Genomic DNA, 14,097 nt, shown 5'->3' on the forward strand with positions numbered 1-14,097 from the left:
GGGTTTTACCCAGAGTTCTCATCACAATAAAGTAAATGTTGACCCTTTCATCCACGACATAATGGAATCGGCACTTCTTTACCCTCACCACTGTTTTTTCTTCTCTAGTTATTATTAGTTATGATAGTCCTTTCAGATTAATTTTTCCTCTCAAGGGGAAGAAAAGGCAGGCTCTGGATGGCAGTGTTTATGATTTGGATGGTGTGGATGTCTCCTATGAACTAGGGCTAGGGGGATATATGTTGATGTCCCCCTATGCGGTGTAGTGGAAAGAGCACCTGGGTTCCTTCTCCAGGGACTTTAATTCTTTCCATTGATAAGTTACCTACCCTCTTTGAACCTTAGCTGAAATGTGGTTAGGAATACCATTACCTAAAAGTATTGTGGTGAACAAAAGTATTGTGGTTAGATGCTAATAATAAAGTCTTACAAAAATGCTGGTTATTATTATGCTTTTGAGACACTAATAAGGTAGCAGCTCAATGTCACGACACCAAAAAACTGCCTTTTTTTATTTCAAATGACTTAAAGAAACTCTCAAAGCAATACTGTTTTTAGAAGATTGTTTCTCTAAAAATGGGAACTTCCGTACAACCCTGCCTCCTCGGGCACACTTAAGACGACTATAAGTGAGGCTCCGCCTCCCTAGAGTATAAGCCACGCCCATGTATGCACACTGTGTCGTAGAACCCGTCGATACTGATTGACACTTGTTTCCACCAGTAAAAAGTGCAGTTCCCATCAATGTCCGGTAAGGGGGCAGGACTTCCTTTCTGGTTGCTAAGACACTCTTGTTGCGCTCCTTGACAACCCTGGCGGGGGTGCGCTGGCTGCGGCCCCGGCTCCGGCCCCCGCGGGAGCAGGTGAGGCCCCGGGGCGCGGCGGGCAGCCGGGCGGGGAGGGCCGGCCCGGAGGGAGGGCGAGAGACAACGCGGAGCAGGCGGGGCCTCGCCCTCCGCTGAGGCCCTTCCTCGGTCTCCTGCCTGCCCTGCCCCAGCCCCCTCTCCCCCTCTGGGGACCTGCGAGCTCGGTAGTGAGAGATTCGGAATCGCAACTCTGCAAGCCTCTGGCCCCGAGGCCCCGAGGCCCCGTCCGGCTTCGCGCCCCCCCCCGCACCGTGATCCCCCCTCTTTTCGCGGGATCACCCCCCCCCCATGCTCCCTGCAGGTGGGCCGGTGGTCGCCGTCGCCTCGGCCCAGACCGTTTGGCTTCGGGAGTTGACGACGTACTGAGATTCCAGACTGGTCATTTCATCTTTTTAGGCCTCAGTTGCCCTATCTGTAAACAAGAAGTTGGGTCGAATGATTTCTAAGGGCCTGCAACTCGGACATTCTAGGATGTTTTGATTCTTTGATCCAGCTATAGGCTTCCTCAAGGGAGGTGGCGCTGGAGTGAAAAGAGCTTGGCAAACCTAGCTTGGATTCCCGGTTGCAGGACCCTAGGCAAGTTACCTAACCTCCCTAGGCTCTAGTCTATACATATATAAAATCAGAATACTACCACGCACCTCCTTTGAAAGTTCTGAGGATAATATGAATTGAGAAATAGAGAGTTCAGTCCAGTGTAGCTGCTTGGTAGGTTTGTTGGTTTCTTTCCTTTGTCCCACATTTTTCCTCCCTAGGAGGCACTACCAACCCCCTTAGCATCAACTGTCATCTTCCCAGCTGACCCTCAAATCTGCATCTCCAGCCCTGATCTTTCTCCTGGGCTTCCTTGGTTAGGGATTTTTTTTGGCGGGGGAGGATAGAGATTGATATATTGATGTAGTGGTTGGACTAGTTGGCCTCCCTTTTACGGCTGATAATCCATGGTTTGGTGATTTCTTACTCCTGACTAGACATACCATTTGCATATCTTATCAACAACTTAAACTCAGTAGTTGTAAAATCGAACTGGCCTACCCACCTGGCTGGCTTCCTTGTCTCTACCAGAGACACCATCCTGTGGCATTGTTACGGACTGAATTATGTCTCCCCGCAAAATGTGTGTCAACTGGGGTAGGCCATGATTCCAATATTGTGTGATTGTCTACCTCCACCATTTTGTCATCTGATGTGATGGTTAAGAGCTTGACTGCTAACCAAAATGTTGGCAGTTCAAATCCACCAGCTGCCCCTTGGTAACCATGTGGGGCAGTTCTACTCTGTCCTATAGAGGCCATATGAGACTGAATAGACTGGAGAACAATGGGTTTGGTTTTTGTTGTTTGTTTTGTAAATCCTACCTCTATGATGTTAATGAGGCAGGATTAGAGGCAGTTATGTTAATGAGGCAAGACTCAATCTACAAGATTAGGTTGTATCTTGAGTCAAACTCTTTAGAGATATAAAAGAGAGAAGCGCCCAGAGAGACAGGGGAACCTCATTACCACCAAGCAAGAAGAGCCAGGAGCACCCATCCTTTGGACCTAAGGTCCCTGCACTGAGAAGCTCCTAGACCAGGGGAAGATTGATGACAAGGACCTTCCCCCAGAGTCGACAGAGAGAGAAAGACTTTTCCCGGAGCTGGCGCCCTGAATTCGGACTTTAGCCTCCTAGACTGTGAGAGAATAAATCTCTGTTTGTTAAAGCCATCCACTTGTGGTATTTCTGTTATAGCAGCACTCGATAACTAAGACAGGCATCATCCATCCCTCTGCCATGCCCATCCCACTGGGGCAGTTGCTAAGTTGTGTAGATGCTGCCTCCGTGAGAACCTCACATCCTCCATTCCTGAAGCTGACACTCTGGTTCAAGTCTTTAATACCTATCCCTGGGCAGTAAAGACTTGTTACCATACCTTCTTAACTGGTATCTGTACATCCAGTCTCTCCTATCAGCCCACCGCACCAGAATAATTGCCCTAAAACACGACTGTGTCGCCAACTACCAAGAGATCTCCAAAGGGTTTCCCATCCCCCCCTCCAATATCCACACGTCTTAAGCCTGGTTATTAGGGCCCTTCAACACTTCCACACCCCAGCCTTATTTCTCCCTCCTCCTTTCCCAAATTCTATCCTCTACTCAAATTGGACTGTTGGACTTTCCCAGAAAATGCTTCGAGCTTTCTGCCTTACTAGCATTGTAGTAAGAGACAAAACGTTCATCTGTCTACCTGGAAGGTCTTCCTCACCTCACCCAACTGTCAGGATTCCCGCTCAAATTGCTCTCCTTTCCTTCCTCTCCCCCCTCCCCCAACTTAGCCCCCTCTAGAATTCTGTTCTTTCATATGTCTCTGTATCGTGGCACTTCACACTTTCTGCCATGAACCAGTTAGTGTTGTGTGTGCGTGTGTGTGTGTTGGTCTACCATATAAGTTCCTTAAAGTCAGGAACTCTCTGTTGCCTATAGTGGAGTAGCTGGAAAAGCATAATCTTTGAAGTCATATATACTGGGATTGAACCCTGGCTCCTCTTCTTACGAGCTGGGTGGAAAGTCGCTTTTCTTTTCTCAGCCGGGAGGTCCTCAGTAACAGAGGGATAATAGTGCCTGCCCAGCAGCATTACTGGGAAGAACAAATGAGATCCTATAGGTAAACCGCTCCTCCTGGCGCCTGGCTTAAGGTAAGTGTTCAGTAAATATCGAATGGACTTGGTAGATCCTCTCCGTTCCCAGGGGACAAATATAAGTTAATGACAATTTAAATATTTGTTGGGCTTCTGCCATATGCCAGACACTGGGCTTTGTGCCCTGGGGGGTCCAGAGGAGACTAGATGCAGGCCCTCAGTCAGGCACTTGTCTGGGTGCACAACACATGGCTAAGTCGTGATCGGTGAGGTGTCACCAGAATTAGCAATTGTGAATGATTTTTTTAAAATAAATCAGTGCGAATTCAAGTTTATTCCTAGGACTCTCAGTCCCTCACATTCAAATCTGTTCTCCTGAGTGGGAAAGAAGGGGGTGGGGAGAAGGAGCTGTGTCACCCACTGTCAGTAGTAAGCAGCTGTGACTCATGGCGAGCGAATAGCTGTGATGGTTATGACTCTTTGTTATGCTTTGTGTCCTGACAGAAATGTTTGGGATTTCATCCAGATTTGAGTACATCCATGAGGGTGTCCTATTTACATCATTGTCGTTTGTCATACGGTGTTATACATAAAGAAAATGTGAGAATAGTGGACTCAAACTAGGTATTCAGCAGAGATGGATAGTTATGGGGGGGTTTTCTCTCTCTCTTGCACTCTTTCTCTTTTCTCTCTTGTGGTCTAAGGTACATCAAACGTTTTCACTGGTCCTCAGTAAAATGTGAAAAAATAACAGTGAGAAAAGCCTTTGTGTGAGTGTCTGAAAGGTAACTGTCTTTTCTTGGGAAGGGCTGTCCTTTATTCTGCGATTATCTCCTTACTGTTAAAGTTTTCTTTCTTTAGTAGATGCTGAGGTTTTTTAATATTCTTAGCAAAATTAAAAATCAGCATACCTGTGTTTGCTCCCCCATTTCAACTGGTCTAAGAAACCCAGGCCTCTGAAAAACCTGGTCTGGGGCGTGGTTTCCTGACCTCACTGCTAACATCTTGGATGGATGTCTCCAAGTCCTTCTTTCCCTTTCCTCTCATCTTAGTGCTGGCTTGTTGTTTATTTCTTTGCCAGAAGGCAGAGGGTGGACATGTCAGGAAGAGGCAGGAGCCTGGCCAAGGTGCGCAGTGTATATTCCCGAGAGGGCTGCAGCAGGAGGTGCGCTGGGCAGACAGCCGGACTGGTGGATGCTGAGCGTTGATGTTATTCGTGTTAACCTTTTTCTCCTACTTGCCGGTGACAAGGGAGAAAGCATGGACAGTAGAGCCAGACCAAAGAGATCTGGATTCGGATGCTGGCTCTGCCATTGCTGGCTGTGTGACCTTGGGCCAGCCACAGAACCTCTCTGAGCCTCAGGTGCCTTGTCTGAGAACTGGAAGCAGATACATCCTTCACAGGGTTGTTCTGATGCTGAAAGGACAAGTAGGAAAGCAGAGTGTAACCGCAGCACTGCCACCCTGGCCCCCAGCCAACACTGTGTTTGACAGAATTTCCTTGTGACTCTTCCTTCTTCAGTTAGTAACATGGTTGTTTGCACCCAGTGGCGACTTGGTCATATCAGTTTGTTTGGCCAAATTTTTAGATGTTCAGTTGGTATATGATGAAGGACCTCAGAGTCCCACTTCCAGTCACAGGAGCTGACATTTGCCAACTGCTTCTTCTGTGTGGAAACTCTGCCTGGCTCTTTGCTTGCATTGCCTCCTATCAGCCTTCCAGCAACCCTGCGAGGTAGAGGCTCTTCTTATTCCCAGTTTCCAGAAGAGAAAACAGAGGCTTAGAGAAGTAAGCACATGTCTGAGACAGCACACAGACGTGAACTCAGAACCTCTATGCTTGGCTCCGAGCGTGTTCTCTGGTCTTACAGAGGTGTGGCAACTGATAAAGGGTGGCGAGCTGTAGTCCAAGGGCCAAGAGTAATTCAAGCATTGAGTGACTGGATTCTCCCTAGTTAGCCAGCAGACACTCCTGGCCTTATTTTCCACAATTCATTCATTTTCCCGTCCTCGCATACCTTAGCCTTCTCCAGGATTCTTCCCAAATGCCTCAGAAGCAAAATAATTGTGGGAGGTCAGTGCCACAAAGAACAGGAGACAGAGGGACAAGGGACACTGGCTTCAGCAGGCTATGAGATAAAGAGCCTGGTGCTATGCCTCCTGTTGCCTAGGAGAAGCCTCACATTGGATGCGGGCAAAGCTGTGGAAAGCATGCAGAGGGGCCTTTGGGTGAGGAGGAGAATAAAGGACAGATGGAGAGTGAGAGCAAGGCTGCCCCCGAGTTCGAGTGTGAGGACGGCCCAGATAGGACGGGGTCGTGCTCCAGACCCAGGCAGATTCAAGGACCCCAGCCATGGGCACACTTCCATGATTAAAAGGCTCTCCGAGGTCTGACCGACTTTTTTCTGGCCTGGAGCTTTCAGGCACACATTCATTTGCATGGAAGATTGATAAGGTTGTTAAAACCTCTGCTTCGGCTATTTTTGGTAGCATCCCTCTCCCAGGACTTTTCATCGTGGCTGAATAACTATAGCTGTACTATAATGATAATGATAGAGCATCATAAAAAATTCTCCTACCGTTCTGTATTTGGAGACACATCATCTATAACTGTTCCCTTTTTTTTTTTCTTTTATCTGTAAGTGTCATCCCTTTTGAATCCCCAAAAGTAGATGTAGTGATTAGGAAAAGCCATTTGCAATCATGTCCTTAATAATGTGATTAAATAATGTTGACAAAGTCTTGGCCAGTAACAGGATGGTAGTAGAAAGCAGAGTCCCTGGTGGTAACCATGGTAAATGGTTAACATGTCTGACTGCTAACTGAGAGGTTGGAAGTTTGAGTTCACCCAGAGGCACCTCAGAAGAAAGGTCTGGTGATATATGGACTTGCAAAAATCAGCCCTTGAAAACCCTGTGGAGCACAGTTCTCTGACACACACGAGGTCGCCATGAGCCGGAGCTGACCCGATGGCAGATTAGAAAAAACAGAAGCAGAGAGCTGTCCATTTTCAAAATGCTCGTGTGCACGTACTTGGCCCTTGCAACAGTTTTCTGAGAATGAGAAGATGAGATTTAATAGCCCATCTTACAGAGGAAGAGACCGAGGCTCACATTAAATTCCCTGCCCAAGGTTACAAAGCAGGAGGTCAACACAGAATTAGTTTCTGTGAAAGAAATGGCATTTAAACCTAGATACTGTGGCTCATGATCCTTCAGCGTTCTCTACTTTTCCGAGACGCTTCCCTGACCATCGTCCCAGTGGCCTTTTCCCCTTTGCCCTGAAGGATGGGCTTTGCTAAGGACTCTGAGGTCTTGGGGCGTTGCATCCGGATTCTGTCTATTGAAGCCATCAGAGACCCTGACCTAAGGACAGGCGGTATAGGATTGGTCTCCAGATTCCCCTCGGGGCTCCCACCTGCTAGCACTTTGTAGGCCCCGAGTTTGAGTTGAGTTGAATTGAGAGGAACTGAAAGGTTTAGGTGGAAGATGCCTAAGCAGCTCCTTCAGCATTTTAAATTGTTCTCACTTGAAAATGTTGGAAAGGAAACCATCAAGCCCTTACTCTCTTGTCACCAGTGTAGCTGCCACCTTCTGTCACATCGTGATTAATGAGGAGGCGGAGACAAATTGGCCACTGCTGAAGCTAGGCGGACAGGGCGGTACTGGAGATGGGCCTGAACATTAATGAACAAAAAAGACAAAATGATTCACTAGATTTTGTGAAATAAGAAACACGAGCAGAAAGTACAGCGAGCCTTTGCCTAGTAATTTGCCAGTTTATATGTAGGAACAAACAAAGCTGCTGGTATCTGAGTGGTACAAATGCCCAGAACTGATGAGATGGAGCCGTCTGTCTGCTGGGAGATCAGTAAATACCAGTGTCCTGGGGTGGTGGAGTCGGTGCCAGGCTTCCAGCTCTGTTCAAGGGAGCCAGCCAAATGGGGTGGCTCCTGAAGCATCGGAGAGAGTTGAAATTGAGAGCACAGCCCAGCAAGCTCAACACTTGGCCAAGTAAGGGTCAAGTTAGCATTAGAATGGTAGATACTGAAAGGGAAGATAAAGACAAATCTCCCGGCTGGGATCCCACAAGTCCCACGAGGGTGAGTTCCACAAACGTTTTGTGAGTGCCCGCTGCGTGTCGGGCTGTGAGGAGGCCGTTTGGAGTAGTGGCTTAGAGTGCCCAAGCCGGAGACGGTGCCTGCGTTGAAAGCCTTGCTCTGCCGCTCACTGGCTGAGTGACCTCAAGCCACCGACGGAGTACTGTGTGCCGCATTCACACGGGGCTGAGCTCACAGGGCTGCTGCAACACTGAACTGAGGACAGGCACACAAAGCCCCTCGGACAGTGGCTGGCACATAGGAAACCTAAGAGATGTTACCTGTCGTTACCTGCCTGTTAGGTACCGTGCTGTGCGTCCTTGTGGCTCGGTGGCTACGCAGTGAAAGTACGTTTATTTGGAAACATGAGTAGTGCTAGAACCATATGTGACTGCCCAGTATGGATTGTTTGAAAGGGTTTAACAAGGTGATTTGTCTACTATTACATCAGTCTTTCTTTGGAGATAAAAAGCCCGTTGAATTATAGGATGCGTTTATAGAGGGGGAAGCACCGGGGTTTCCAGCAGTGCTCCCAGTCACTCAGATCCAGGCCGGTCTCCCAAGGAAAAGCCCTGTCTGTTGCCAGATGACTGGGTTAAACCAGCCCCACACAGGCACCAGGCCTCGGAGCTTCCCAGTCACATCTCGTGCATTCGGTCTCTCATTTGATTCACCCAGGAGCCAGAGGGAGGGAACACCACCTTATGAGTGCCTACTACGTGCCTGGCACTGTGTCATTTACCTTCCATACGTTGTCTCCTCTAATTCTCCTAACAGCCCATGATATAGGTGTCACCGATGAGGAATCTCAGGCCCAAGGCCACACTGCCGGTGAGCAGGAGAGCCAGCGTAGTGTCCACTCCTAATGCCCGGCCAGCCAGCAGGACAGGTGGCCCAAGAGGGTGTGGGCAGAAAGAGCTGGGAAGCCCGGTGTGCCGGGGAGGGCACGGAGCTTCCGGTTCCTCCTGCTGATCCGGGACCTGCAGAGGGGGCACTCACTTGCCAACAAGCCTGGGATTGTCCGTGGTGACCTGGGCCTTTAACTGACTGACCACCTCTGCTGGGGAGTCAGGGCTGTGTCTGTGGGCAAGCAGGACCGCTGCACTCGTTCGTGGCTGCCCAGTGCCCCTCTCAGCCTGCTTCAGCCCTGGCCCACAGTATTTGTCTTGGTAATGACAGTGTGGGCTTGGAGCAGCGTACCAGTGTGTTCTCAGCCAGGTCCCAGCATCTTAAGTTGACTCATCCTCCTCGGCAGACTTGCTGGCCATTTGGAAAAGGATGTGGAGGAGTTAAGACAGGGAGGTGTCAAGCCGTTACTGAGACATTTCTAATTTGTGATGTACAGTTTCAAAGCCAACTCTCTTTTCCTGGTTTTTCCTGTTTTCTACAGCACCCCTTGGGGAAAGACATTTTCTGCTCCCACAAGTTGGCAGGCCTGCTTCCTGACTCTCCCGGCTGTGTCTTGATTGGCAGTCTCAGCACCTCCTGAGAGCCACTGTCTCCTCTGGTGGCCGTGGTGGGAGGACCATGGGAGAACCTGAAGGGAAGAAAGACGATGCTGATTATAAGCGCCTGCAGACCTTCCCTCTGGTCAGGGTAAGCCCCGGGGAGAGAGCGAGGCAGGCGGCCAGCAGGCCCACACAGCCCTGGAGAGGTGGCTGGAGCTCACCCCTCAGACAGCAGTAGGAGGAAGCTCGGAGCTCTGCCACCTGGGATCTAGAGCTCTGGGATTCAACAGTGATTCATTCTTTCATTCATTCATTCATTCGACAAGTATGTGCTTAGGCCACCTACTGTATATTGGGCACCGCTCTAGGCCCTGTAGACGTAGCTGTGAACACGACAGACAAAGGCCTGACCCACAGGAAAGAAGCATTTAAAGAACATGGTTCAGGCAGTAAAGGCTGTACAGAAACAGAGCAGGTGTAAGGGGTTAGCTTCTGGAAAGGGTTCTCTGATCAGAGACCTGAATAAAGTCAGAAGGAAAGCTTGCAAAGTTCTGGGGCAGAATAGTTTAAGCCAGGAAAATAACCGGCACCGAGGGCCTGAGGTGGAAATGTGCTAAGCATTTTAGAGGAACAGAAAAACTGGTGTACCCGGGACCAAGTGATGAGAGGGGTGGCAGGACTGTGAGGGGTCAGAGTGACGGAGACTAGACCTCACAGGCCCGGCAGGCCGTGGTGAGGACTGTGCGTCTGTCCTGAGTTCAAAGGGGAGCCAGTGGAGGGTTTTAAGCAGAGGAGTGATGTGATTTGTTTTACAGTTTTAAAAGATCACTCTAGGTGTTGGAAGGAGAATGGATTTTAGGGTACCAGAGTAGAAGTGGGGAGGCCAGTGAGGACGCTACTATAGAGGCCCAGAGGGAGGTGAGGGTGCTGGGTCCAGGTCCCAGCAGTGGAGGTGGCGAGACACAGACTCAAGACAGATCTTGACAGGAGAGCTAATGGGACTCACTGATGGATCACAGGTGGGACGTGAGGGAACGAGAGCCAAGGATGACTCCTCAGGTTTGTCTTTTCCTGAACAACAGGAGAGAAAAATGGCACCAGCTACTGAGAGAGGGAAGGTGCAGGAAGAGTAGGCTCATGGGGTTTTTTTAGACATCTAAGTTGTGGGGTTGTTTAGACATCTAAGTGGGGGTATTGAGTAGGCAGTTGGGCCTATGAGTCCAGAGCCCACATTAGATATTAGAGGTGGACATAACAATGTGGAAATTTCTCACATAGAAGACAGAGAGCCATGGAACAGGATGAGGCTGCCTAGAGAGTAAGCTAGCTGGAGAAGAGGAGAGGCCGGAGACGGGGCCAGGGCCCTTGAGTAGTTGGGAGGAGGAGGACCCAGCAGAAGAGACTTGAGGAGGAGCAGCCAGAGAGACACGAGGAAAACCAGACGACCTTGGAGTGGCCACCCTGTTCCTCCAGGCTTCTGGTACGAAGTCAGCTGCCTCTGAGGCTGCTGTGGCCCGTTTCTATAGGCAGCATCTCTCCATGCCTGGGATGGCCTGCTTTCCCATGTCTGTTGTGGTGCTGATGAGACCAGTTGCGTTGCGCCCTTGTAGAGGGCCCGGACTTGAAAGCTTACGTGGCTTGGTTTGCCTCCATGCCCCTTGGCCCCAGCTGCATTCTCTTAGTCAGGGGACAGGTCACTTCTGGATGAAGGCAGCAAGCTCTGCCCAGGGCTGTGCAGCCACCCAGTGTCCATGCCTTAAACTTGGGACAGGGAGGCCAGCCAGGGAGGCCGGGCCACGGCTAAGCCTCTCTCTGTTTGTCACCCCTGCCCTGTCTCTAGCACTCGGACATGCCAGAGGAGATGCGAGTGGAGACCATGGAGCTATGTGTCACAGCCTGTGAGAAATTCTCCAACAACAACGAGGTATTGCCATCAGTGCAGGCAGCCCCTCGTACATTTGGTGACCCCTGGGGATGAATAGAGTGGCCCCGTCTCTGCAGCTAGCTCCAGAGAGGCCTGCTGGGACTAGGTGAGGGCCTTCCTTGGTCTGGGGAAGGGCCGCTGAGGGAAGAGGCTGATGCTGACTCCTACATTGATGGTCATGCCCAGCTGGAGAGGGCGAAGAGCCAGGTCTCTGTAGCACCCCTGCCCGTGTCCCCATCTCAGGGGGGCTGCTGATGGGGCCCCTTTCCCCTCGACTCCATCCCCATGGTGAGCAGAGGCCCGCCTAGGCATTTATTCATACATCCATTCATCTATCCAACAGCTAGCTTGTTAAGCACCATCTCTGCCAAGCACTGCTCTAGATGTTGGGGCAACGGACAGTAGGCATCCACACAAGAATGTCATTCATAAGTCTGGTGGGGAATGAGAAGGAAGTCAGGGTCATGGTGGTGGGTGAGGAGACAGGTCCCATGAGAGCCCAGGCGCGGGGCCAGCCGGGCCTAAGTTCACATCTTTCCTCCAGCCCTTCCTGGCTCTAACCTTGGAAAGCCATTTCCCACCTCTGCGCCCCAGCCTCCTGGTCTGTACAGTGGGGGTGTGTGGTGCTGTCCTTCCTGGGCCGGTGGTGAGGATGACTCACCAAGACAAGGTGACCACATGCTCCCCTCGGCCCAGCACCAGGTGAGCCCATGGAAGTGGGTACAGATGGCACACATCAAGTGCCCGAGCACAGGGCTCACCCCACAAAGAGGTTCCTCTGCCCTCCCCCAGACCTCTTTCTTCACGGGGGGGACAGCTTCCTGAAAGAGCAAGCCCAGAAAGAGGTGGGCTGTGGTTGTGGCTGAGGGAACACAGCCCAGCCTGGCTTCCTGGAACCCATGGAACTCATTAGGGAGAGCGGGAGAAAGCCTTTCCTCTTCACTGATGATTGAACCTGACACCTCACAGTGACGATAATGAGCCTTTACTGTCTGCAAAATGCTCTCCCATGTGTCATGTCACATAGCCTGAGAACAGCCTGTGCCCGCTGCTCCAGGTTACAGATGAGGAAATTGGTACTGACACAGAAAGTGGCCAGGAAGCGGCCAAGCCCAGGGCTCTGTCTGGAGATAGTTGCTTGCTTGGCCACTTGAGTCAGTTTTTTCCTGGCTGCTGAGGTAACACCTAGCTTTCAAGCCCCGTGTAGCTGGCAGCCGGTGACCTGCGTAGAAGCCCTTCCTGAAGGTTCCATGGGCAGGAGAACAGCACTGATGGGTCAGCAGGCCTCTCTCACCAAGACCTGGTGGTCAGACTTGGGCCCAGTCTCTCCCCAAACTCCGCTCTCTGATGACTGTCCTCCCCATTTCAGAGCGCCGCCAAGATGATCAAAGAGACGATGGACAAGAAGTTCGGCTCCTCCTGGCACGTGGTGATCGGCGAGGGCTTTGGCTTTGAGATCACGCATGAGGTGAAGAACCTACTCTACCTGTACTTCGGAGGGACCCTGGCCGTGTGTGTCTGGAAGTGCTCCTGACACTCTCTCCCCCACCTCGGCCCCCCATTCCCAGCAGCGGCTTCGCGTGCCACTCTTCAGGGTCGGGGAGCAGCCCCAGGCAGGCCCAGGCTCTGTGAAGGAGAGTGGGGGGCTTTTCTTTTTGTCCTGTGTCCCAGTTTCCTGAGCCACGCCCAATGTGTGAATTTGCTGGCACCGGTAATCCCGGGCTCTCAGCCGTCTCACTGAGTCCAAGGTGTGAGCACAGCAGCGGCTGTCTGGCGGGGAGGGGGATGTGGCCCGGTAAAAGGAGGACGTGCTGGCTCCCCCTCTCCTGGGCAGCTATCCCTGGTGTGCCAGGAGCCCACTCCCCTTCATCTCCAGCACTGCTGTAATGTGTCCGCTGTCCCTTGTCTTTAGTGGCCATATGAAAATGGCCCCCGGAAGGAGCCTCTCCTCTAAAGGGACTCTGGCAGCTTCTCTCCTTGTCTTCTGGAGAGTGGCGACCCCCCCTCCCCAGCACCTCCTTCAACTTGACCCCAGGCCGAACAACTGCTGCGTCTCATGGGACCAACAGCTTATCTGCCCCAGCTTGGCAGGAGGGACCAAGCAGCCTTTCCCCACTGGCCGTCTCCGCCCTCCCAGCCACCAGGCCGCTTGAACCTCCACACTGCCGTGCCCCGTGCAGTTGGTAACCACTGGTGAGGGTGTGGGCACTGTCGGGAGTAGTTTCTTGAGGCGTCACGGAGCCTCTGGTGAGCCGCCAGGCCAGGAGTGCACTCACCCACGGGGCCTGTCTCAGCAGGGAACCTGGCCCGCCAGCTACTTGTCATCAGGGACCGCATGCTAATTTGTACTGCTTATCTCTGCCCGGTTTTCTATCTTCTTTTTGAGTGTAGGGAGAAGGGTTTTAATAGAAGGGTGGATCATATTTTACACAGCGGTCTTATTTATATAAATGTCTTGGTTTTTACAATTAAAATGACCAAAAACTGACCTTGATGTACAGCCTCTTGGGAGTTAGGGGAGACGTGGTTTGTCTGTGGTGGGTCCCAGGAGCCCAGAAATGCTTCTGGCTTAGTAGCAGAGCTGCTGGAAGTCCTGTGCCCCGGCCTGCCCCTCGCGCCATTACAGCAAGGTTAGGGACTGATGTCACTGGATGGGGTCATGGGGGCACGGATTTAGATGTCTTCCAGGGCCAGACTGAGCTACTGTGAAGGCGCTTCCAGGCCCTCACAATTCAGTTCAACTGACATTTATTCAACAGCTGTTGTGTGCAGGCCCCATCCTAGGGGCTGCGGTTACAAAGATGACAAAGCCAGAGGTCCTGCTTTCGGGGAGCTTACAGCCCATTGTGGAGGACACTTGAAACCAGTCATTTCAACGTGGCATGGAAAGTGACGGGATAAACGGCATCCTGGGGGAAGAAAACAAACAAAAAACAAATCTGTTGCCATCGAGTCAATTCCAACTCATAGCGACCCTATAGGACAGAGCAGAACTGCCCCATAGGGTTTCCAAGGAACAGCTAGTAGATTTGGACTGCCGCCCTTTTGGTTAGCAGCCATAGCTCTTAACCACTGCACTCCTAGCCCAGCCTGGGGGGCAAGGGTGGGCCCCTGGCTGGCATGGTGCCTGGAAGCCGGCTCC

The 14,097-nt window shown here is 51.4% G+C and overlaps 1 protein-coding gene across 6 annotated transcripts; it reads left to right on the plus strand.

Annotated features, from left to right (window-relative positions):
- The first annotated feature begins 557 nt into the window (after positions 1 to 557).
- DNAL4 (dynein axonemal light chain 4) lies at positions 558 to 14,097 on the plus strand. 6 transcript variants are annotated; one of them, XM_064283525.1, is made up of 6 exons: positions 558 to 863; positions 8,974 to 9,179; positions 10,310 to 10,511; positions 10,872 to 10,955; positions 12,325 to 12,423; positions 12,991 to 14,097. In XM_064283525.1, exons 4-6 carry the CDS (start codon positions 10,881 to 10,883, stop codon positions 13,150 to 13,152), a joined length of 336 nt encoding a protein of 111 aa, XP_064139595.1. In that variant the 5' UTR covers positions 558 to 863; positions 8,974 to 9,179; positions 10,310 to 10,511; positions 10,872 to 10,880; the 3' UTR covers positions 13,153 to 14,097. The 6 variants fall into 6 exon arrangements, with proteins under 6 accessions (XP_064139595.1, XP_064139593.1, XP_064139592.1 ...); XM_064283523.1 differs by lacking the exon at positions 10,310 to 10,511 and adding an exon at positions 3,433 to 3,541 and having other exon boundaries at positions 568 to 863; XM_064283522.1 differs by lacking the exon at positions 10,310 to 10,511 and having other exon boundaries at positions 568 to 863.

The sequence above is a fragment of the Loxodonta africana genome, chromosome 4 (assembly GCF_030014295.1).
Source record: "Loxodonta africana isolate mLoxAfr1 chromosome 4, mLoxAfr1.hap2, whole genome shotgun sequence".
Classification (NCBI taxonomy): Eukaryota; Metazoa; Chordata; class Mammalia; order Proboscidea; family Elephantidae; genus Loxodonta; species Loxodonta africana.

Coding starts and splice junctions, on each gene's coding strand:
- DNAL4 (XM_064283523.1), top strand. CDS start 9,111: ATGGGAGAACCTGAAGGGAAGAAAGACGATGCTGATTATAAGCGCCTG. Junction 9,180..10,871: donor AGACCTTCCCTCTGGTCAGG/GTAAGCCCCGGG, acceptor CCCTGTCTCTAG/CACTCGGACATGCCAGAGGA. Junction 12,424..12,990: donor GCTTTGAGATCACGCATGAG/GTGAAGAACCTA, acceptor ACTTGACCCCAG/GCCGAACAACTGCTGCGTCT.